Genomic DNA, 25,314 nt, shown 5'->3' with positions numbered 1-25,314 from the left:
TCGTGCCTGCCGGCTTCCGGCGGCAACTCGATATCTATCCGCGTGGCGCGATGAACTTAGTTCACGCGCTCTCCGATGAAGGTCGACGCCAGGTGGGCGTCCTGCTCACGGCGCTCTCGGCGGGGTTAGCTGGCCGACGCGCAAATGGGTGTACGTTGGTCACGCGCGTGGTGGATGGGCGTGTTCAGGGCGCGATGGTAACGTGCGCAGCCCTCTTCCGGACGGCGTCCTACCGGGGGTTTTCAACCGGGACGATGGAAAGTGGATCCTGCGGGCACGGACGGGGATGCTGGAACACCAGCAGTGCGGGTGCCGACGCACCAGTTCTATCGGGGAGTAAGAGGGCCGCCGAACGACTGTTCCATGGCCGTGAGTTGGAAATCCGGGGATTGAGGGGATTCAAAGGGTTCCAATTTACCTGGGGTTCTCCTTCTTAACGCACACGGCACACGTTCGCACACTGGCACTACTTGTTCCTATCTTGGACCTACTCGGGAAAAAGAATTTAATCACCCAGTCGCAAAAGCAAACCCACACCGTACTTGAACACTGAAAGACGCGAAGCAAAACCAAGAACTCCTATCCGGTCACTTTCACTGTCACGGTTGAAATGACCGAGTCCTTCCGTGTGCCCTCAGACCTAAGGTGAGCGTTTGTACGTTCGGTTACGGGGACTTGTAATCGGCAAGCCGAGTGCAAGTCTGTCGCTCGTGTCTTCCTACCCTTGACCCCGGGACCGGCTAGTGATGTGACTACTTGCTCTACCGCCCAATTATATCTGCCTTCTCGCTCAGCTCATGGCATAACCACTTAAGGCCCTACCCCTGATCTTAACCTTGCATCGAACAAGGGAAGCTGCATGAGTTGCAGTTTCCATGGGAGAGGCTAGGTCACGAAGTCCGCGATTTCTCTCCAGACGGTCACGAGCAGAGAGAATCCGACGGAATCCATCTTGAGCTTGCTGCTTTGCATGCAAGCTCGCACGCAAGTTTGGATTCATTTCGCTCGAATTCAAAATCAGCCATGTTCGTTTCATTTGTACTAGTGTATTTATAAATAATAATTGTAGAACGCTACATAACTCTGGACTAATTTTACGAAAATTTGGTTGCAAAACAACCAAATTTTCGTAGGGGTATACCCAACAAAAAACTTTTATACACTAAACGAACTTGGACAACATAATGCAATGTATATACAAAAATTTTAACCAACTATTTACAACGGCCCAAAAACATGCCAAAACAAAATTATGTTAACATCAAACAATTTAATTCAACAACATTATTTACAGCTGCCCACTTTTCTACAGGCTCATACTTTCCTCTCAAATTTTGATCGCTTGCTGTTTACTTGCTCCTCTGAAACCTCAATAATATCGCCAAGAAAATTCCCTCTGGCATTGTGACTGAAATATTTACATTTCAACACAAGCCCAAAATTTCCGATCGATTACTCAATCACTACAACAACAAACCTTAAGTTCCTTATGTTTTGGACTACTCCAAACAGAAGTTGGAAAATCGTCCACCCACATAATTCACCCCAATCTGTTTCAATCAGAATCCACCATGGTATACCTTGGTATGCTAATTCTGAATGAACAAGACGCAAAACCCTTAAAACCCTGATGTATTCTCCAACGCCAGATTAAGTCTGTCTACTCGAGAATAACATCAAATATCCCCATGCCATGTCCACCAAATTTCTAACGCCAAATTTGAAATGGCTAAATGAAATAAGGTGGAATGAACTCGCCCCTTAACCCCATGAACTCTCTCAGAATTCATTCACTCTCTCGAGCATCAAGCAACAGCAAACGTCAAACCTACCGTCATGTTTACGGCAAAACAACTAAACGTGGGAAAAATTACTTAGTTCGTCAAAAGTTGGTGTATTTCGCAAAAATGAAGTTAACTGAGACTAAATGTGGTGTTAATGTACTATTGTTGGAGAGAAAATGGCCGAAAATTGTAATTGAATTTACTAACTGGATGGATGGTGGTGAACTTGAAGGGAAGTTGGATTCCAATTGATGGTTTGTTTATGAAAAGGTTTTAATTTATTCTATTTTAGGCGACCGGACTGGGAGCTGCTCAACCCCCTGAAGGAAGGATGACTTCAATTGGCAAATGTACTCAACGATCAACCCACTTTGTAACATTTCCTAAAATCTATCCCAAACTATAAATAACAACCACGACTCTAACTACAAAAATAAATAACAAATTTTGCACGAAAATTGTATAAACAAACAAACTGCTAATATTTCAACATAAATTTTAAACTACTAACTAGCTAGATGAAATTAAACGCGCTAGTGATAGGTATATACATTAAGAGGACTACCTTTGTGAACTTTAGTAGATTTATTTACAAAACGCAGTCCCTGATCTCCCACATCAACTTCATTCAGAGTTTCCTCTCTTTCATTGAAGAGTTAACTAGACTGACTTCAGCAACACTCAAACGTAAGGCCCATTCATCCACCCAGTAGAAATGATTTGTTATTGTGGGGGCGGCACTGTACGCGAGGCTGGAAAGTGTTTCATTGACCAGAGTACAACTTCATAGTCTTAGTTTCAAGAAAAAGTTCATGATACATAGCTTTATAAATCACCATTCAAAGAACAGCCAAAAGTTTGTTTGAGTCACGCTATTGACTAAATTTTTTGAGGAATTTGCAATTGAAAATGCCTAAGAGTTTGCCATTCAAGTCCTCCAAGTCATAACAATGGGTACCCACTAATCTCTTAACCACTGCTGGCACATATTTTGGGGCCAGTTTAGCACAAAATCCCGCCCCTTTATCAGACTGCTCTGTGTTCTTCTTCAAGACTTTTTCTCCAACCTTATAGGTGGCACAGTTTGCATTCGATCGTAAGTTGTAGTAGTTGGCGTGCTTTTCGTAGGCCAGTTTCAAGTTTTCCCGAACTTCCTTGTAGAGTCTCTCCCTTTCCTCGTTCTGGATATTCATCTCCCCTTCCGCTGACGTATCCCTTACGTGACGATATTCAAACCCCTCTGAGACCTTGTTCCTTCCAAACAGAATGAAGTAAGGAGTGTAACGGGTCGCTTCATGAACCGAGTTCCGTATTGCATCCGCGATCTGTTGAACGTTATTCGCCCATTCACGGTGGTCTTTCCGAATCGACGCCCGAATCGCCGTCGTGATCACGCGATTCACTCGCTCCGAATCATTCACTTGTGGGTGGTAGTTCGGTGTTCGCCAATGAGTGACCTCGTATTTTTTAAGAAGGTTCTGGAACAGAGATGAGACGAATTGAGTTCCGTTATCGCTCAATATCACTTCCGGCACGCCAAACAGTAGGAAGATAGCATTTTCCACGAATTGTACGAGTGACTCCGCCGTGGCTTGGCGGAAAGGCTGCACCAGAACGAATTTGCTAAAAGATCCGTGACCACTAATAGACAGGTATTTCGGTTTCGTCCCGACGCCGGCAAGGGACCCACGAAGTCCATGGTTAGAAACTGCCACGGGTATTCGGCGACCTTCTTCTGCTCTTTCATAGGCGGAGTGGTATTCTGGTTATTAGCCTTGCTCGTCTGGCATCTGACACAGCTCTGGCAATACCTTTTAACCTCGCTACTCATCCCTGGCCAGAAGAATCGTTCTCTGCACTTCTCCAGCGTCTTATCCGGACCTAGATGAGCTTTCTCGTGAATTCCTCGAATTATGTCGTCTCTTTCTGCTTGCGGTGGGTAACGTTTCCATTGGAAACGAGGGTCTTCCACCTTCCCGCATTTTTTTACAAATTTATAAATTTGTCCATCCACGACGCGATACTCCGAGTGGTTCTCCGAGTCTTGCTGAATTTTTGCAATCATTTCTTGATAGTCTTGATCTGTAGACATCGCCAGCAAAGTTTCAACTGACCTCGACAAACAGTCCGCCAAAACGTTGTTTTTACCCTTTCTGTATTCCAATTCTATGTCGTGGGACTGAATCTTGAGTGCCCACCGAAGCAATTTCGCATTTCCGGACTCCACACCTATCGTAAACAACCATAACAGGCTACGGGCATCTGTTACGACCTTGAACCTGGAACCCTCAATGAAATGCCGGAAATGATTGATTGCCAGTAGCACTCCAAGGCACTCCTTTTCGACGCTAGCATACTTTCGTTGGGTACTGCTCAGTTTCTTACTAAAATACCCTATCACCCTCGGACCGTCCTCAAACTCTTGGACAAGCGCGGCTCCCACTGCGTTGTCGGACGCGTCCGACTCGATCGTGAAGGTGCGTGAGAAATCGGGATTTCCTAGGATGGGCGCGGAAACTAAAGCTGCCTTAAGCTCGTTGAACGCTGCTTCTGCTGATTCGGTCCATTCAAACTTCTTCTTCGATTTCTTCAGCAGATCCGAGATAGGTGCTACTATCCTACTGTACTCGCGGATGAATCTTTGATAAAAACCCGCGAGTCCCAGCAATCGGCGAATGTCTTTTACGTTTCGCGGCCGCGCGTAGTCTAAAATCGGCGAAATCCTCGAATTGTCGATGGAAACTCCCTCGTCGGTCAGTAAGTATCCTAAATAGGTAACCCGTTTTCTACAGAACCGACTTTTGTCCAGCGAAATGGTCAGTCCGGCCTTCCTTAGGCGTTCTCCTACCGTGCGTAGCAATCTGGTGTGGTCCTCGAACGTTTCTGAAGCTACGACTATGTCGTCCAAGTAGCAGAACACGTTTGGTTCCAGATCGAACCCAATAACACGGTCCATCAACCGACTCATCGTGAAGGGGGCGTTGGTTAGCCCAAACGGTAGAACTTTAAACCTGTACAGACCTTGAGAGGTTCTGAACGCCGTGTAGTCTCTGCAGTTCTCTTTTAACGGAATTTGGAAATAGGCGTCTTTAAGGTCAACAACCGAGTAGTACCTGGCCTTTCCCAACCTGTTAAAAATCTCCACCATGTTCCGCATCGGATAAGAATCCTTTTTAGTCCACGTGTTAACCCTACGTGAGTCTAAGCAAACTCTTAATTTCCCGTTCGCCTTTCTGACCGGAACCAACCCACTCGCCCATTCGCTCGTACACTCTTCGATGGCGTCCATCATTTTGTATCGTGCTATCTCCGCCTCCATCTCTGCTTGGACTGCCGGAGAACATTTGTACAACGGTTGGCGTTTTGGTATTGCTCCTCTTTTAGCACGATTTCGTGCTCGATCAGCGTAGTCCGTCCTAAGTTTCCTTCGGTAGTACATGGGAAAACTCGGATTGCCTCAACCAGATCCTCGCGCTCGTCGGGAGAAAGCTCGTGTTCCGTCTCCACCGCTTCCGGTGTGATGCGCGAAGGTTCGGGTAGTTCTAGAGCCGGAATGTCCAAACTTTCGTCGGGTTCATTTGTTGTAATGACTGGGAATGATTCGATTGGTAGAACTGAAAGTTCAATACTTTCAATTCTTTGTTCTGATTGTTTTATTTCAATCTGTTCGAACCCGTTTTCACCTTGTACCATTGGCTGGATGCCGAACTGTTCCCAAAAATTGAAACCTAGAATTAATTCCTTGGCAACTTGAGGAACTACCACAGTTGGAACCACTTTCGTAACGCCCCGAAAAGAAATCGGTAGATTCACGTAGCCCAAGCAGTCATGCGAAGTCTTATCCGCCGTCACAATTCGCACAGGGCTTTCCTTTAGCGTCAAACCGTGCTTTTCAGCAATGTTTGCGACGTTCGTTACACTAACGCTGGCGCCTGAGTCCAGAAGCGCTTCGTAGTTTCTATCGAATATCTGTACTGTAATGTGCGGACACGATTCGGTGATCTTGATGCGACTGAAGCTTAGGAACGGATCTTTAAACATGGTTGAATTGGGAACTCCTTGAGCCTCTGGAATGGAGATGTTCCCATCCTCACACTCCTGCTCTAGTTTCCCGAACCCTTCTTATGGTTTGGGCAAGTAATCGCCGTTTTCTCTGGTGTACCGCACACGTAACAAAACATGGTTTTCCGCTCCTGGCAACGCCTCCAAAGATGACCCTTTTTATGGCAATTCCAGCAGGATGGACTTGTCTGCGACTTTTCTGCTTGTGGCTGCTGATCCATTTTCCGCTCCAACATGTTCACTTCTTCCGGTTCCGATTCGGACGAGTCTAATACCTTAGTTTCACCCTCCACCTCGACGTACTGAACTACCCTGGCGTGTCCTTCCCTATAGTTACGTTCATTCTCGTGGGTGTTTTTAAACTGCCCTCTTCGCTGGTGTTTCGAAGTGAAGTTAGATCCGTATTTTGGTCTGGACGTTCCCTCTCTTTGCGCTTCCAGTTCTGGGTCGTTCGCATCAATCCGGACCGCGTAGTATTCCAACTGAACCAAGTTCTCTATCTCTCTGCACACCAACCTGTCTTTGTATGCATCCTTACAGTTGTCCCACATCACTTCGAAAAGTCTCTCCTGGTCCAATGGCACCCTTAAGAGTTTGTTTAACCTCTCAATCTCCATTTTGTAGGTTAGGAAAGGCTCATCAGATCTCTGTTTCATCCCGTAAATCTTTTACGGTTGCTCTGATCTCTATGTGGATTACCATACATGTAACGGAAACTCATTTCGAAGTCGTCCCAGTGCTGGAAATCCTCCGCATAGCAAAGATACCAATCGTAAGCCTCCCCTCTCAGTATCGTATGAATCCGTTGCAGTAGCACGTCTTCTGCGATTCTGTCCATTTCGGCCAATCGATGAACTTTATGAAGAAAATCTTCCAAAGACCGCTGACTGGTGTCCCCATTGAACGTGAGGTGCCATTTCTCCATGCGTCTATCGGCGTTTTGGATCTCTGCGTCCCCTATCCCGGCATGCCTTCTCCTCCGAACGACATGTCTTCGTCTCTCTGGTGTACCCCCACGTGGATGTCGTCCGTGGTCTCTGTCAACCAACTGACTATGGTGGCTAAACCTAGACCTGCTATCCTCATTGTGGTCTCCACGATTTCCGAACAGTTGACTGCCTCTTCGCGTCGATTCGTCCCATGACTCGTAACCGTTTGACTCATACCTATCTTCCTGGGGACCTTGCCCTGGATCATCACTACGATAGCGATCATCTAGAAACGACTGGCGACTTCCGTGGCGTTGTTCCGGGTTCTCCTTGACCTACGATTGTCTTCCCGAGAAGAGCGATTGTTTCGTCCCAGGTCATCTCTTCGTTCTGGAGGACGCCTAGACTCCTGGGACCCCTGTCTCAAATCCTCCCTCAGGTTGCGGTCATCAACTCGCGATCGGTGACTTGAGTGCTGCTGATCCGGGATCTCCTTTGACCTGCGGGTCCCTTCTCTGTAACGATTATTATCAAAATTGCTAGACCTGTGATCTAATTCCCCCGGTCGGTTATTGTCCAACGGTGATTGTCGATCTCTCTCTTCTTGGAACCCTTGGCCTCTGCCTTGCCTATGGCCTCGATCTCCGTCAACTCTCTGTCTCCGACTATCCCACAGTGAATAACGATTCTGCCTTCTTTTTCTGCGTAATTCCTCCTCCTCCTCCCACGGTATCGATTCAGGTTGGCTCTCCTCATCAGCACGATGTCTGGGTCTCTGATTGATTTGGAAAGGCCCAGGCTGACTAGCATCCACCCCTGACCATGCCAAACATGCCCTCAATAGTTGTTGTTCCAAATCCTCGATCCTCTTATGTAACGCTGCTGAGTTGTCTGTCCTCCCCGGTGTTTTCGGTACGTCCTTCTTGGGAACCGTCTTCTGTCCCTTCTCCAGCTTTTCGTTACCGTTTTCCTTCTCCGTTTCCTCTTTCTCTGGAGTTCCGTCTGAAATCTCATCAGGTTGTTTATCTGGGTTTACGTTGAAAGTGACAAAAATTTGCAACATTTCTTCTGCGAGTTCCCGTTTTCTAACTTTTTCGTCATCGTTGGTTGTAACGAGTCGCATTACGCGATGAAAATACGCCCTTAGGCGAGACAAACATTTCTCATCAAAACCCTCATCCAATTTCTCCCTCAAGTCCCTAACCTTAACCGTGATGCGATCAAAATCTTGATCCATTGTATAAGGTGGATCATACTCATAATCATTTCTTGCATCATTGTAGAACAAATTTCTAAGTACTCGACATTTCGCCTCTCTAACCAAATCAAGGTCCTCGAGTCTTCCTCGGAGTCTCAATTCGTAATCAATTTCCTCCTCCGTGAGGTGATCAGGGTTGGGAAATTTCCCCGTCATTTTAACAAATGTATTTGACCAAATTAATATACTTTCCAACAAACTAAGAACTACCAATTAAATCTACAAATTATATTTGCCAACAAACTAAGAACTACCAATTAAATCTACAAATTATATTTGCCAACAAACTAATAACTACCAATTAAATCAACAAATTTGGATCAATCGATTTGAACAATAAGCAGAATACAAAAACTCGGGTAGTATCATCAACAACTATCGTTGTCTCCACCGCTTCCAACACGTACTATCAGTATCTACGGCCTCCGGCTTAGTATCCAGCGAGTTCGAGAATTCTACTAGTTAATCAAATCGACGGTACACCGAGGAACTGTATTAAGGATTGACTTACCCACAGTTCGGGGTCATAAACGGTCATCGGCAGAACCTACGTGTCTGTTTCCAAGACCAATCTTTACAGAAAGGAATTGCTACTGGCCATCAACGCTTTGCAGCTCCGGTCTCCAGCGAACGTAGTAAGTCTTCCACTAATACCCACGATAATGTACAAAAACGTGAATTTTAACCCCAACTTAATTGATATTTTCAACAAAACAATGAATATTCTTCCAACAAGATCTCAACTAATATCTGAAATTGCAAACAAAACCAAAACAGCAATTTCCCGAAAAAAAAACTGAACCTGTAGTTGGGCGCCAATTTGTAGCCCGCTGGGTAGCGGCCACGTGACCGTCTTCGGATTGTCGCAGGACTGTAACGAGTGGCTTAAGCGCCACCTTTGGAAAAAGGACCACTCGTGCAGGTTAACTTGCCCAGCATGAAACCCAGACCTCAGGGCGGGTAATCAAAAATCGTCCTACCATCAGACAGAGCAATCCGGAGAGATAAAGAGGCGGTAGAGGGTTCGACACACCCGATAACCGATACCAAAAATCATCTGATAGGTCCTCACGAACTTACCAGCAACCTAACTCACACTCACGATCATCATCACCGGTAGAAGGTTCCCAACCAAGACCCCGTAACGTGCTAGAAATCGGAAGGGAGGGACTAGGATTCCCGAGCAGTCCAACTCGGAGTACTACAAGAAGCTAAAACTACCACGGTACGGATGTGAGAAAACCCTACGCCAGGACAACTCAATTCTCGGAAATCGCTTAAAGAACGAACTACTTCATGTTTAGAGGAAACACGGTACTGCAAAGCATGATTTTATTACAGCGGTACGATCGTAAAACTACAAATTAACCTAGGATTAGCATAGTTATAGTTGAGGCCTCTAATCTGAATGTTCCCGAAACATAGCTAGCTGGATTTTCCCTACGTGTGCGTTTTTCGTTCGTTTCTTGGCTCGGCCGAGCTCTTAGTGGTGCGTGTCTTCGCTAAACCCCAAATTCACATGCGCATGGAGATAGTCTCAAAGGGGAGTTGTACTCACTGCTTGGTTAGGCGGTTTGCAACCTAACCTCTCTCACAGGAACGGGGACCGCACGTGGTGCGACGATCGGTGAACTCCCGGGATGCTCTGCGACGCTCGGCGATGCTCCTGACGCTCAATGCTGCTCTTCTCTCGACTCGGCGTGCTGCTTCTCTCGAGACGCCTCAGCGTCGTGCCTGCCGGCTTCCGGCGGCAACTCGATATCTATCCGCGTGGCGCGATGAACTTAGTTCACGCGCTCTCCGATGAAGGTCGACGCCAGGTGGGCGTCCTGCTCACGGCGCTCTCGGCGGGGTTAGCTGGCCGACGCGCAAATGGGTGTACGTTGGTCACGCGCGTGGTGGATGGGCGTGTTCATTTTTTTCAGTGTAGTCCGTATCCATACCTACAACTTTGCCGAAGACACCAAATTGATCAAAAAATTCCTTCAAAAGATACAGATTTTTGAAATTTCATACATCATTTTTGTATGGACAGCTAAAAAACTTGTATGGAAAATTATATGGGCAAACTTATGATGCAAAATGGCTTCTTTGGGCATAACGAAGGCACCATAAAAGTTTCAGTCGGTTTGAAAAATTCAAAAAAAAAATCGAATGACTGAAATCTGAGAGAGCAGTTTTCTGTCTGTCAAAAGAACTTACAAAATATTTCTATCAGCCAGGTTTGAACTAATGTTAAAAGTTCATACTTTGGTAATAAATCGATAGAGCGATTGATCCTGCCAACCTACTAAATTGACTTTAAGACCAATCACTCTATGTTATTTTGAAGAAAAAAAAAACTAAATTGTTTGAAAAAATAACCAGTATATAAGAGTTGCACCTCATATTTAAAAAATGTTTCAGCTGATCATAATGTGCCGGTCACATCGAGATTGATCGCCATAATTGTCCGCCCCCCATCTAAAGACTTGCCATAAACGTCCAGCAGGGAAGGGGTAAACGCATTGGATCTGGATTTCAGGGGCGGGCACAGAGCATGGTGCCAGTATGCAGCCCTGTGTTCGCACGAGCAATAAATTGAAATTTCAGATGCTCGCGCTTTAAATACACCTTAAGTACCTGCTTTCGGTAATAAATCTTCTAGGCTTGGCTCTCTGGGAGGGTATTGAGGTAAGGTTAGCGATCGATAGGTTTAATGTGCTACGCTTAAGTTTGCTGAGAATTTCAGACACGTGGTTGGTTTGTACGCACAAACATGGTTTAAGCCGAATTTCAATAAAATATTAAAAACCTGCTATAATCGCCATTATGGCTATTTTGACGTTTAGACGATCAAACTGTTGCCAAGTGGGAACGTGAGAAATTTTCAGCGTAATTACACCGGTTCGAGCTGATAAGGCCGTAAATTTTCTTCCCCGTTGTGCACTGCAAACCCATAAAAAGTAGTTTTCTTTCACGCCTCACCGCAAACGACGGTGAAGGTTGAGATTGCTGATCCTTGGAACCTCGTGGACTCCGAACCCGGGACTAGGGTTTCGAGGAAGGAAGGAAGAAAAAACATAATGTAGAAGCCGAGGTGATGGAAAACAAATATATTATTTTTGCGCTGCTTTTCTGGGGCGCGCCTGCATTTTGCTACACCACATTAAACTGCTATCAAAACTTCACGCCAATTCATCATGTTTGTAATAAGAAAATTATTATGATTAACTGCGCCGAGTTGAACTGAACCAGATTAAAGCTCTTTCAAGAGTTCATTTCCTTTTACCGGCCAGCGTTGAGCGTTTAGTTGGGCTTTCTGACTCCATCAGTCAGAAAGCCCAACTAGCCCAACTTGTGGTTTTCTGGATGTTGAAAAGTAAACTAAAGAAAATGTGATCATAGTTTAACCAAGTGTACGTTAAAAATGTCGGGTTACAATTCTACAAAGGATTTTATTCCACACGTCTGCCTGTGTGGATCAATCGGATCGCGCACTGGACTCACAATCCAGAGGTCGCCGGTTCGAATCCCGGGGCGGACGCAAAAAAAAATTCTAAGTGTAAATATAGGTATTCGGTGCCCTCTCCCCGTGCCCATACCTTCACACTTAGGAGACCCGGGAGGCGGAGTCTTGTCGCAAAAAGAACGATACACGCCTGTGGATCCGTTGACGAAACCGCAAGGTTTAAGAGGGCCACATTATAAGGTGTCATGGCTTTCTACCTAAGGTACTCGCGATTGAGTGTGTACTAGTGCGGTTGTCAAAATCGTTATCTCTGACTCTCTCACTCCACTGACACTGACATTGTTTATGTTTTGGTTTTCCTGGCACGGTCCATTGTTCGTTTGTTATTGTTTTGGTTTTAGTGTCACGGAGTCATGCACTCACACTAATGCAAAGGAAGATCGCGAGTACCTATGACATACAGCCTTGATAAGGTGTTACGTCGATTCCGTTTCATTTTATTCAAAAAATGTCACAATGGACCACCCGATTCGAGTGGTAGAAATGACAGTTCTCCCATAAGGAATACATTGAAGAAAAAAGCAAAAACTGCTCGAATGGAAATGCTCCATTGAAGAAACCCTGGATCAAAATTTTAAAAGGGCACATAAGCATTTTGACAACTAGCAAATTCCGAAAAACAACTAACTGTTTAGAAAAACCGCAATGTTTAAAGGTATTTGGGGAGACCAAACATAGTTTAACACTTCGAATTTTGTGATAAAGTTACCTTATGCTTGAGAATTTTTCAAACACACCAACCCCCGGTGATTTGACACTTTTTAATTAAGTTTGTTCTTTGTTCTTTGTTTTTTGTTCTTTGTTCTTTGTTCTTTGTTCTTTGTTCTTTGTTCTTTGTTCTTTGTTCTTTGTTCTTTGTTCTTTGTTCTTTGTTCTTTGTTCTTTGTTCTTTGTTCTTTGTTCTTTGTTCTTTGTTCTTTGTTCTTTGTTCTTTGTTCTTTGTTCTTTGTTCTTTGTTCTTTGTTCTTTGTTCTTTGTTCTTTGTTCTTTGTTCTTTGTTCTTTGTTCTTTGTTCTTTGTTCTTTGTTCTTTGTTCTTTGTTCTTTGTTCTTTGTTCTTTGTTCTTTGTTCTTTGTTCTTTGTTCTTTGTTCTTTGTTCTTTGTTCTTTGTTCTTTGTTCTTTGTTCTTTGTTCTTTGTTCTTTGTTCTTTGTTCTTTGTTCTTTGTTCTTTGTTCTTTGTTCTTTGTTCTTTGTTCTTTGTTCTTTGTTCTTTGTTCTTTGTTCTTTGTTCTTTGTTCTTTGTTCTTTGTTCTTTGTTCTTTGTTCTTTGTTCTTTGTTCTTTGTTCTTTGTTCTTTGTTCTTTGTTCTTTGTTCTTTGTTCTTTGTTCTTTGTTCTTTGTTCTTTGTTCTTTGTTCTTTGTTCTTTGTTCTTTGTTCTTTGTTCTTTGTTCTTTGTTCTTTGTTCTTTGTTCTTTGTTCTTTGTTCTTTGTTCTTTGTTCTTTGTTCTTTGTTCTTTGTTCTTTGTTCTTTGTTCTTTGTTCTTTGTTCTTTGTTCTTTGTTCTTTGTTCTTTGTTCTTTGTTCTTTGTTCTTTGTTCTTTGTTCTTTGTTCTTTGTTCTTTGTTCTTTGTTCTTTGTTCTTTGTTCTTTGTTCTTTGTTCTTTGTTCTTTGTTCTTTGTTCTTTGTTCTTTGTTCTTTGTTCTTTGTTCTTTGTTCTTTGTTCTTTGTTCTTTGTTCTTTGTTCTTTGTTCTTTGTTCTTTGTTCTTTGTTCTTTGTTCTTTGTTCTTTGTTCTTTGTTCTTTGTTCTTTGTTCTTTGTTCTTTGTTCTTTGTTCTTTGTTCTTTGTTCTTTGTTCTTTGTTCTTTGTTCTTTGTTCTTTGTTCTTTGTTCTTTGTTCTTTGTTCTTTGTTCTTTGTTCTTTGTTCTTTGTTCTTTGTTCTTTGTTCTTTGTTCTTTGTTCTTTGTTCTTTGTTCTTTGTTCTTTGTTCTTTGTTCTTTGTTCTTTGTTCTTTGTTCTTTGTTCTTTGTTCTTTGTTCTTTGTTCTTTGTTCTTTGTTCTTTGTTCTTTGTTCTTTGTTCTTTGTTCTTTGTTCTTTGTTCTTTGTTCTTTGTTCTTTGTTCTTTGTTCTTTGTTCTTTGTTCTTTGTTCTTTGTTCTTTGTTCTTTGTTCTTTGTTCTTTGTTCTTTGTTCTTTGTTCTTTGTTCTTTGTTCTTTGTTCTTTGTTCTTTGTTCTTTGTTCTTTGTTCTTTGTTCTTTGTTCTTTGTTCTTTGTTCTTTGTTCTTTGTTCTTTGTTCTTTGTTCGTCACCCACGTATTTGTAAAAATAACACACCAAACCAAGTCTGATCCGGTAGAATGGAGCCAATGTAATCCATCTGTAAAAGGTATGGCTATGTTTTCATGCTTGTATTAGTGTACGAACGCAGGGAAAAATATTTTGTCGACTTTGAATTAGTTTTTCCTTCAATCAGCATTTTTCTCTCCGTGCATGGTTAGCGACTCAAGGGTGTGACGTCATACCGTTTGTTTTGGTTTGGTTTGCCATACGATTTTGCAAGAAATCTCAGTTTCTCGCATAAAATCGTAAAAAATTTGGTTTATTACTGAAAAAATGAGCATGAGCATGAGCATGAGAGACCACCCATGGTTGTCCTTCTCCGTTACTGAACAGAACCGTAATATCCTATCAACACAACCGGCCATACGCTTCAACGATCAAATAATGTTTCCCTTATCAACAGCATGCATGAATGCGCTGAAAAGATAAAACATCACGATCATCAAAACTAGAACCGTTACTAATAGGAAACAGTCATTGGCCACCAACGGCGCCCGCCATGTCAGTTTGTAGATCTCGAGGGAACGGGACGGGAATGTTAGTTAGCACAGGCTGCTACCAAGGGTGGGTTCTATACGATATCCACACCCCCGCGTGTGCCGGAAAACTACTTCTACTTGGGATTTTGTTAGTGGGTAAGGGTAATGGCCAGGATTCAACATAGAGGATGACGATGCGACCCAATAATCAATAAATTTTGTTTAATGGTGTGATGTATTATGCATTCTCAAGGCAATCAGTCGGAGTATGCGGATGAGACTATTCCCGGTTATTTGGTGTTAAGTTTAGCATAAATGATTCAATCTTAGACAGCCGGCTGTGGAAAGATAGAATCAAAATTGTGTGTAATTAAAAGGTGAAATATTATACTCAGCGTAACACATTTACGTAGAGTTGACCTGAGACTATTTATACTTTTAAGTTTTTATAAGATGAGCGACCAATTAATTACTGATGAGTTATGAGTTATCTAAAGGACTTGAACAATCGCGTTGAAACAATATTTGTCACCGTGCTTTACGAGCTATAATGCTAAAAGGTGATTTCGCGGGAAACGAAAGGTCAAATATAATTTATATTATGCTAACGCAGTTAAAAACGAATCTTCCCATGAAACAATCGCGAATCATAGAACAAAGAAACCCGACTGACTAACGAGAAAGACGATCGCGATATTTGAACTTTACAATCTAACTAAGAAGAAAAAAAAAGCCACGTCAATAGAAAGGAATAGACAAACATACAGGTGACCACAAAACGGACTGCCTCGACTATCATCGTGACAACCAGAGCAAGCCGCACATTCACACACACACACACGCACGCACTCACCCGACAAAATCACCGACGACGAACGACGCGAAAAAAACATGCGACCCGACGGACAGGCATCGCAAAACGGACTGGCTCAACTGTCATTTTTCAACCAGAGCCAGCCGCACCTTCACACACACACGCGCGCACTCACCCGACAAAATCACCGACGACGAACGACGCGAAAAAACATGCAACCCGACGGACAGGCATCGCAAAACGGACTGGCTCAACTGTCATTTTTCAACCAGAGCCAGCCGCACCTTCACACACACACGCACGCACTCACCCGACAAAATCACCGACGACGAACGACGCGAAAAAAACATGCGACCTGACGGACAGGCATCGCAAAACGGACTGGCTCAACTGTCATTTTTCAACCAGAGCCAGCCGCACCTTCACACACACACGCGCGCACTCACCCGACAAAATCACCGACGACGAACGACGCGAAAAAAACATGCAACCCGACGGACAGGCATCGCAAAACGGACTGGCTCAACTGTCATTTTTCAACCAGAGCCAGCCGCACCTTCACACACACACGCACGCACTCACCCGACAAAATCACCGACGACGAACGACGCGAAAAAAACATGCAACCCGACGGACAGGCATCGCAAAACGGACTGGCTCAACTGTCATTTTTCAACCAGAGCCAGCCGCACCTTCACACACACACGCGCGCACTCACCCGACAAACTCACCGACGACGAACGACGCGAAAAAAACATGCGACCTGACGGACAGGCATCGCAAAACGGACTGGCTCAACTGTCATTTTTCAACCAGAGCCAGCCGCACCTTCACACACACACGCACGCACTCACCCGACAAAATCACCGACGACGAACGACGCGAAAAAAACATGCAACCCGACGGACAGGCATCGCAAAACGGACTGGCTCAACTGTCATTTTTCAACCAGAGCCAGCCGCACCTTCACACACACACGCACGCACTCACCCGACAAAATCACCGACGACGAACGACGCGAAAAAAACATGCGACCCGACGGACAGGCATCGCAAAACGGACTGGCTCAACTGTCATTTTTCAACCAGAGCCAGCCGCACCTTCACACACACACGCACGCACTCACCCGACAAAATCACCGACGACGAACGACGCGAAAAAAAACATGCAACCCGACGGACAGGCATCGCAAAACGGACTGGCTCAACTGTCATTTTTCAACCAGAGCCAGCCGCACCTTCACACACACACGCGCGCACTCACCCGACAAAATCACCGACGACGAACGACGCGAAAAAACATGCGACCTGACGGACAGGCATCGCAAAACGGACTGGCTCAACTGTCATTTTTCAACCAGAGCCAGCCGCACCTTCACACACACACGCACGCACTCACCCGACAAAATCACCGACGACGAACGACGCGAAAAAACATGCAACCCGACGGACAGGCATCGCAAAACGGACTGGCTCAACTGTCATTTTTCAACCAGAGCCAGCCGCACCTTCACACACACACGCGCGCACTCACCCGACAAAATCACCGACGACGAACGACGCGAAAAAACATGCGACCTGACGGACAGGCATCGCAAAACGGACTGGCTCAACTGTCATTTTTCAACCAGAGCCAGCCGCACCTTCACACACACACGCGCGCACTCACCCGACAAAATCACCGACGACGAACGACGCGAAAAAACATGCAACCCGACGGACAGGCATCGCAAAACGGACTGGCTCAACTGTCATTTTTCAACCAGAGCCAGCCGCACCTTCACACACACACGCACGCACTCACCCGACAAAATCACCGACGACGAACGACGCGAAAAAACATGCAACCCGACGGACAGGCATCGCAAAACGGACTGGCTCAACTGTCATTTTTCAACCAGAGCCAGCCGCACCTTCACACACACACGCGCGCACTCACCCGACAAAATCACCGACGACGAACGACGCGAAAAAACATGCGACCTGACGGACAGGCATCGCAAAACGGACTGGCTCAACTGTCATTTTTCAACCAGAGCCAGCCGCACCTTCACACACACACGCGCGCACTCACCCGACAAAATCACCGACGACGAACGACGCGAAAAAAACATGCGACCCGACGGACAGGCATCGCAAAACGGACTGGCTCAACTGTCATTTTTCAACCAGAGCCAGCCGCACCTTCACACACACGCGCGCACTCACCCGACAAAATCACCGACGACGAACGACGCGAAAAAAACATGCAACCCGACGGACAGGCATCGCAAAACGGACTGGCTCAACTGTCATTTTTCAACCAGAGCCAGCCGCACCTTCACACACACACGCACGCACTCACCCGACAAAATCACCGACGACGAACGACGCGAAAAAAACATGCGACCTGACGGACAGGCATCGCAAAACGGACTGGCTCAACTGTCATTTTTCAACCAGAGCCAGCCGCACCTTCACACACACGCGCGCACTCACCCGACAAAATCACCGACGACGAACGACGCGAAAAAACATGCAACCCGACGGACAGGCATCGCAAAACGGACTGGCTCAACTGTCATTTTTCAACCAGAGCCAGCCGCACCTTCACACACACACGCGCGCACTCACCCGACAAAATCACCGACGACGAACGACGCGAAAAAACATGCAACCCGACGGACAGGCATCGCAAAACGGACTGGCTCAACTGTCATTTTTCAACCAGAGCCAGCCGCACCTTCACACACACACGCACGCACTCACCCGACAAAATCACCGACGACGAACGACGCGAAAAAAACATGCGACCTGACGGACAGGCATCGCAAAACGGACTGGCTCAACTGTCATTTTCAACCAGAGCCAGCCGCACCTTCACACACACACGCGCGCACTCACCCGACAAAATCACCGACGACGAACGACGCGAAAAAACATGCGACCCGACGGACAGGCATCGCAAAACGGACTGGCTCAACTGTCATTTTCAACCAGAGCCAGCCGCACCTTCACACACACACGCACGCACTCACCCGACAAAATCACCGACGACGAACGACGCGAAAAAACATGCAACCCGACGGACAGGCATCGCAAAACGGACTGGCTCAACTGTCATTTTTCAACCAGAGCCAGCCGCACCTTCACACACACACGCGCGCACTCACCCGACAAAATCACCGACGACGAACGACGCGAAAAAAACATGCGACCTGACGGACAGGCATCGCAAAACGGACTGGCTCAACTGTCATTTTTCAACCAGAGCCAGCCGCACCTTCACACACACACGCGCGCACTCACCCGACAAAATCACCGACGACGAACGACGCGAAAAAACATGCAACCCGACGGACAGGCATCGCAAAACGGACTGGCTCAACTGTCATTTTTCAACCAGAGCCAGCCGCACCTTCACACACACACGCACGCACTCACCCGACAAAATCACCGACGACGAACGACGCGAAAAAAAACATGCAACCCGACGGACAGGCATCGCAAAACGGACTGGCTCAACTGTCATTTTTCAACCAGAGCCAGCCGCACCTTCACACACACACGCGCGCACTCACCCGACAAACTCACCGACGACGAACGACGCGAAAAAAACATGCGACCTGACGGACAGGCATCGCAAAACGGACTGGCTCAACTGTCATTTTTCAACCAGAGCCAGCCGCACCTTCACACACACACGCACGCACTCACCCGACAAAATCACCGACGACGAACGACGCGAAAAAAACATGCAACCCGACGGACAGGCATCGCAAAACGGACTGGCTCAACTGTCATTTTTCAACCAGAGCCAGCCGCACCTTCACACACACACGCACGCACTCACCCGACAAAATCACCGACGACGAACGACGCGAAAAAAACATGCGACCCGACGGACAGGCATCGCAAAACGGACTGGCTCAACTGTCATTTTTCAACCAGAGCCAGCCGCACCTTCACACACACACGCACGCACTCACCCGACAAAATCACCGACGACGAACGACGCGAAAAAAAACATGCAACCCGACGGACAGGCATCGCAAAACGGACTGGCTCAACTGTCATTTTTCAACCAGAGCCAGCCGCACCTTCACACACACACGCGCGCACTCACCCGACAAAATCACCGACGACGAACGACGCGAAAAAACATGCGACCTGACGGACAGGCATCGCAAAACGGACTGGCTCAACTGTCATTTTTCAACCAGAGCCAGCCGCACCTTCACACACACACGCACGCACTCACCCGACAAAATCACCGACGACGAACGACGCGAAAAAAACATGCGACCCGACGGACAGGCATCGCAAAACGGACTGGCTCAACTGTCATTTTTCAACCAGAGCCAGCCGCACCTTCACACACACACGCGCGCACTCACCCGACAAAATCACCGACGACGAACGACGCGAAAAACATGCAACCCGACGGACAGGCATCGCAAAACGGACTGGCTCAACTGTCATTTTTCAACCAGAGCCAGCCGCACCTTCACACACACACGCGCGCACTCACCCGACAAAATCACCGACGACGAACGACGCGAAAAAACATGCAACCCGACGGACAGGCATCGCAAAACGGACTGGCTCAACTGTCATTTTTCAACCAGAGCCAGCCGCACCTTCACACACACACGCGCGCACTCACCCGACAAACTCACCGACGACGAACGACGCGAAAAAAACATGCGACCTGACGGACAGGCATCGCAAAACGGACTGGCTCAACTCATTTGGTTTATTACTGAAAAAATAACAGTTAAAGGTAAGTGCCAACAACTACGACACGTCTACATCAATATTTTTCCACATTAATGTTTTGATATTCCAGATATTGTCGGAATTGCCATAAACTGCGACCAGCACTGACGAACAGAGGACGGTCTTCTTGCGGAACTAAGAACGTGGACCTAACCGATAGTGGCCGTACCAAGGACTTGAAGGAAAACCGGTGCCAGTGGCCGGAAGCAGTCCGTCGGATGGGATACTGCTGAAGCGATCAGCAGCAGCAGCAGCGTCAACATTAGTAAGTTGTTATGCTTCACGATGGACTACAAGTGGCACATACTAACAAATGCTCCCAACAGCAAATGCAGCAGTAGTCTCCACCGGAGAACCAGGTAATTATTTGACGTGATAAAGGTGACCATCGCCAGCCTGGCCACGACTTTAAGTTGGCACTTACCTGATTCCTTTCCCAAACCAGGCCGAGTAGAAACCCATCCGGTCCGTGCTGGCTGCGAACCGCGGCGAAATCGCTACCGTGTCTTCCTAGTGTGTAACGAGCTGGGCATGCCGTCGGTGGCCATCTACTCCGAGCAGAATCGCCATCACATGCACCGACAGAAGGCCGACGAGTCGTACATCGATGGCAAGGGCCTAGCCCCGGTCGAGGTCTGCAACACATTCCAGAAATTATCCGGGTGTGCAAGGAGAACGACGTCGACGACATGCACCCCGGTTAAGGGTCATATCGGTCCAGCACCTAAGGTTGTCCAGCAGATGGGAGACAAAGTGGCCGCCCGTAAGGCTGCCATTGAAGCAGGCGTTCTAATCGTACCGGATACGGACGGTCCCGTGACCATCAAGGTGGAAGTGTTGGTTTTTTGCAAGAAGCACGGATTTCCCGTGATCTTCAAGGCAGCGTTAAGTGGAAGTAGCCGTGGAAAGGAAAGTGTAAAAGAGGTCGGTAGAGGTCGGGGACAACTTCGAGCGAGCGAGTTCGGAGGCGAAGGCTTCCGTCGGTAATGGTGCCATGCTTATTGAAAGGTTCATCGAACGACCTAGGCATATTGAGTTGCAGCTGCTGGATGACAAAGCTGGCAACGTGGATCATCTGTACGAACGTGATGGCCCGGTTGAGCGGCGGCACCAGAAGTTGGTGGAAATTGCACCTGCACCAAAACTGGCCCGCGAGGTCCGTGGAAAAAAAAACGAATACGCTGTCAAGTTGGGCAGACACGTCAGATATGAAAACGCCGGAATCTTGGCGGTCCTTTGAGACGGCAACTTCTACTCATCAAAGTGAACGCCCGTCTGCAAGTGGAGCACCGGAATTGATTTCGTTTAGTTGGGACTAAATCTAAAATCCGTGTCGCCGAGGGAATCACGCTGCCAGAGTTGAGATACACTCATGATATCATTATAACTCCCCAACAGCAGCAACCGCTAATACAGCCTAATTACTAAGAACAACAAATGGCAAAAAGTTGATCGCAACGATTTTTTTAAGTTAGCAAAAATACAACAAAATACTGTTAGGTACATAACCCATGCACACTATCTGTAACATATTCGTAAAACAGCTTAAAACTACTCTTCAGTTCAATTTGTTTTCATTCATCTTGTTATCATCGATGGCAAAAAAAAACGAAACTATTGGCACTACGCCCCCCGGGGCATGGCCTTCCTCTAACGTGGGATTTCCGCTCGAGACAGGAGAAACCGGGACCGACGTTTTACTTCACCATCCGATAGAAGCTCAGTGGATAAGGCGGGAATCGAACCCGCGTCTCATAGCATCATCGGGATCGGCAGCCGAAGCCGCTACCCCTGCGCCACGAGACCCATCATCGATGGCAACTAGTTTTAATTCATAAAAAGTACTTCTCGGTTTGTATTTAAGACATTTAAGACCAAATTCATTTGGATTCCCGATCGTATAGAACTTCAATCTCCCCCCCCCCCCCTTCTTGAACAAATTTTCCATACAAAAAAAACTTTTTTGTATGGAGCGTGGACAATCACCATACCCCCCTCCCCCTCCCCGCTTCTCCTAAAGTATCCACGTGGTTTATGGATGGTCCCCTAGTTATATGTGTCCAAACAACTCCTGAAAATCTTACGCCGATTGGTATGGTCGATGCGGATTGGTATGCACTGCTCGTGTACTTCCTCTGAAGTATCGTTTAAAAGTGTTCATATCAGGAATAAATAAAAATCTCGATAAAATCTTTCACCACTCATGCACAACATAGTTCAAATTAATCTTTTCATGCGTGAAAGTAACCAAAAAAGCATAAATTGCAATAAAAAGCTCTTTTTTCATTGATTTTGTATACCATCCTGCAGTGCCGAGAACGGTATGACGTCATCACGAGAGGCTTCGCGAATGTTGACACTTTTTAGCTTACTAACACTAATCCAAAACGTTTTCAGCCGGACCTTTTAAATATACGGACATTGGAATGGAGCACTTCCATTCGAGCAGTTTTTGTTTTTTTCTACATTGTATTTCTTATGGTGCGAACTGTCAAAAACTGCTCGACTGCGGGTGCTCCGTTGCTGGCGGCGGTTGGACTTGCAATCCAATGGTCGTCAGTTCGAACCCTGGGGTGGAAAGTTCCTTGGAGTAGAAAGAGGTTTGGATGCTCTCCTCATTCATGCCTTTGGACTCCTAGGTTCGAGCAGAAACTTGCAATAGAGACCACAGAAGACCTGGGGGTCGTTAAAGCGGATGTTTTTTTTTTGGGTAGCAAAACTAAAATTTTATGTAAAAAATAAGCAAATACAAAAAATATATATTTTTTTTAAAGTAAGAGGGTCAAAACCATAGTAACATTGTCGAAAAATTGGAAAAAAATGCAACGGCGTTACCACTGTTGTATTACAAGCACTTACAAGTTCAAACTCGTGAACTAACGAATTCCAGGATTTTTTTGTCTTCTCCAACGAATTTTATGATGTTTCCTCTAATTTGCAACCACGTGTTCGCAAACGTACGTCTGTTCTCCCGCGCGCGTTTTCACGAACTCCTCCATCCACACACGCTCGCGCTCACCACTACACTGCCAATCGCAGCTGTCAGTGGAGCATTTCCATTCGAGCAGTTTTTGCTTTTTTCTACAATGTATTCCTTATGGAGCGAACTGTCAAAAACTGCTCGACGGCGGGTGCTCCGTTGACTTGATGTGTTTACAAACAACCCCACCGGGCGCTCACAACGTGCATCGTCGTACAGCTGCTGGTCCGATCTCGAAGTCCCTTCCCAGTATCGCAAGTATTCTCCCCCAGAATGAGTTTCGCCCAGCCCAAAACCGTCATCGAGGAGGGAGACACAGTCATCTTGTACGTGACGACGAACGTGTACGCCATCGAGGCCGTTCCGCAGATCCGGAACAAGAAGAACGAGATGGTCGAGTACGTGTTCCAGACGAACTTTGGCGCGCTCAAGGTGAAGGATATCATCGGGGTGCCGTACGGGTCGAAGGTGGGTCTCTAATGAGGATTTCTTGAAGAACGAGTTGATTTATGAACTTTTGTTTCAGGTTGAACTCTCGAAGGGATGGGCCCACGTTCTGCAGCCGAATCCGGAGCTGTGGACGCAAACGCTGCCCCACCGGACGCAGATTCTGTACACGCCCGACATCAGTATGATCTTGTACCAGCTGGAGATTAAGCCCGGCAGCGTGGTGATCGAGTCCGGGACGGGTTCTGGCTCGCTGTCGCACTACTTCCTGCGGGCCATCCGTCCACACGGGTATCTGCACACGTTCGATTTCCACGAGGAACGCGTCCAGAAGGCACAGGAAGAGTTTGACTCGCACGGTTTGGGAGAGTTCGTCAAGGTTTGTGGCCCATAATTTGTGTCAAGTTGGAACGAATTAATCTCCACACCGTTTCAGGTGACCCATCGAGATGTCTGCCAGAACGGGTTCGGCGAGGAACTTAACGGGAAAGCTGACGCGGTGTTTCTGGACCTTCCCGCACCTCAGCTGGCCATTCCACATGCCGCGAAGGCATTGAAGAATGAAGGTGGCCGACTGTGCTCCTTCTCGCCCTGCATCGAGCAATCGCTGCGCGTGTGCGAAGCCCTCGAGCAGCACGGCTTCGTGGACGTGCTCAACCTGGAGGTGCTGCAGATCGAGGACGTGGTCCGGACGAAGAATGTGCCCGTGATGGATCTGGAGTTTGTCAAACACAAGGTGCGTTGACGCCGGTTTCTAGCTTGTTGCGACTCATAAAAACTGTTTCAATTTGATTTTTTAGAAGTCGGAGTCGGACAAGGACGCAAAGACGCCCAAGGAAACCAAGAAGTACATTACGTCGAACGCACCGAATACAATCGCCGGGCACACGGGCTATCTGACCGTAGCCGAGTTGCCACCACTATTTGCACGATGATAAACATGTACGGTGAAACGAAAAGACATAAATACAGATTGCAATTTCTAAAAATAGTGTTTCAAATCAAAAATATATTATCTTCTTCGAAACCTTTATCGCCCAAACATCACGTAAGTAACCCAAAAGGGACTCGTTCTTTTTTAACTCTTTTAGGTCTGATATATGACCCATTAATGCGTTGACCTGTAATGTATTTATAACATTACTGGTGAGTAACCCAGATACGATACTGTCCTGAAATGCAGATCATTGAATTTACCGCCATATTCAGTGATGTCCCTGAGCTCTTTGACATAACTTTTAACTCTCTGGACGAGAAATCGCTTCCTCTCCTTTGTTTTGCTGTTCGTAAAGCTGTTTCTTGACCCCTCTCCTTCCGAACTCCGAACTAGCCTTCTACCATGATTTTGATCATGGTTTGAATTCAGTGACGTCATTGAGACATTGTTCTGCTGTCCGTGAAGCTGCTACGCAGAATTAGAACAAACTAGGTGAACTATACCCTTTCTATTTCTATTATCGGCCTATCAGCACTTTGATCATGAATTACAGCTTCCGTAGTGTGTTTTCGACTGTTCCAAAGTAATAAACTGGCGTTCTACGAATAATTGTTCTATGTTCGAAAAAGAGCAACTCTGGATTTTTTTTTTTAAAGTCCAGTGAGCCAAATTTTCAGTTTTTGGTTTTTGGGTGTTTTTTAATACCCCTTACGCAAGGCGGTTTCAAAAACACCCAAAAAGCAAAAACTGAACATTTGTTTTATTGGACCTTTTCAAAAAAAAAACTCCAGAACTGAGAAAACGCGATTGAAATTTTTCGACCGTTTTTTGTGTTTCTACGCATAATTGGGTCCTAAAATGAAGCTTAGATTGCTGATATTATTGTTTACAGCGATAAAGCTTATTTTTCTGAGTACAATGACCCTTTGTACGACCACAAAAAGTTTAAAATGGATTTTTAAATCAATTTTGAAAAATTTACCTCGCAGTCCTTCTTGACAGAAAAGCTCCTACTTGACAGCTCGTTCCAAGGGGACCATAGTTGATCCATCGAAAAAATGTTGTCTTGTCAA

General features: G+C 46.1%; 1 protein-coding gene and 2 long non-coding RNA genes across 3 annotated transcripts; 2 read left to right on the top strand and 1 right to left on the bottom strand.

The window, feature by feature from the left end:
• Positions 1 to 241: 241 nt before the first annotated feature.
• Positions 242 to 2,185, bottom strand: LOC119770434. The gene is made up of 3 exons (XR_005278822.1): positions 543 to 2,185; positions 419 to 487; positions 242 to 356 (listed from the first exon to the last, which is right to left on the bottom strand). It is a non-coding gene; the product is annotated as an uncharacterized LOC119770434 (long non-coding RNA).
• Positions 2,186 to 19,801: 17,616 nt separating this feature from the next.
• LOC6039138 lies at positions 19,802 to 21,809 on the top strand. The gene is made up of 4 exons (XR_005278524.1): positions 19,802 to 19,881; positions 19,948 to 20,142; positions 20,204 to 20,236; positions 20,323 to 21,809. It is a non-coding gene; the product is annotated as an uncharacterized LOC6039138 (long non-coding RNA).
• Positions 21,810 to 23,010: 1,201 nt separating this feature from the next.
• Positions 23,011 to 24,293, top strand: LOC6039137 (tRNA (adenine(58)-N(1))-methyltransferase catalytic subunit TRMT61A). Its single transcript, XM_001848745.2, has 4 exons — positions 23,011 to 23,325; positions 23,384 to 23,683; positions 23,741 to 24,040; positions 24,105 to 24,293. Exons 1-4 carry the CDS (start codon positions 23,131 to 23,133, stop codon positions 24,237 to 24,239), a joined length of 930 nt encoding a protein of 309 aa, XP_001848797.1. The 5' UTR covers positions 23,011 to 23,130; the 3' UTR covers positions 24,240 to 24,293.
• Positions 24,294 to 25,314: the final 1,021 nt, after the last annotated feature.

This window comes from Culex quinquefasciatus, chromosome 3, assembly GCF_015732765.1.
Source record: "Culex quinquefasciatus strain JHB chromosome 3, VPISU_Cqui_1.0_pri_paternal, whole genome shotgun sequence".
NCBI classification, from domain to species: Eukaryota; Metazoa; Arthropoda; class Insecta; order Diptera; family Culicidae; genus Culex; species Culex quinquefasciatus.
The sequence above is the reverse complement of the archived record's forward strand: the minus strand, read 5'-3'. Positions and strand labels throughout refer to the sequence as shown.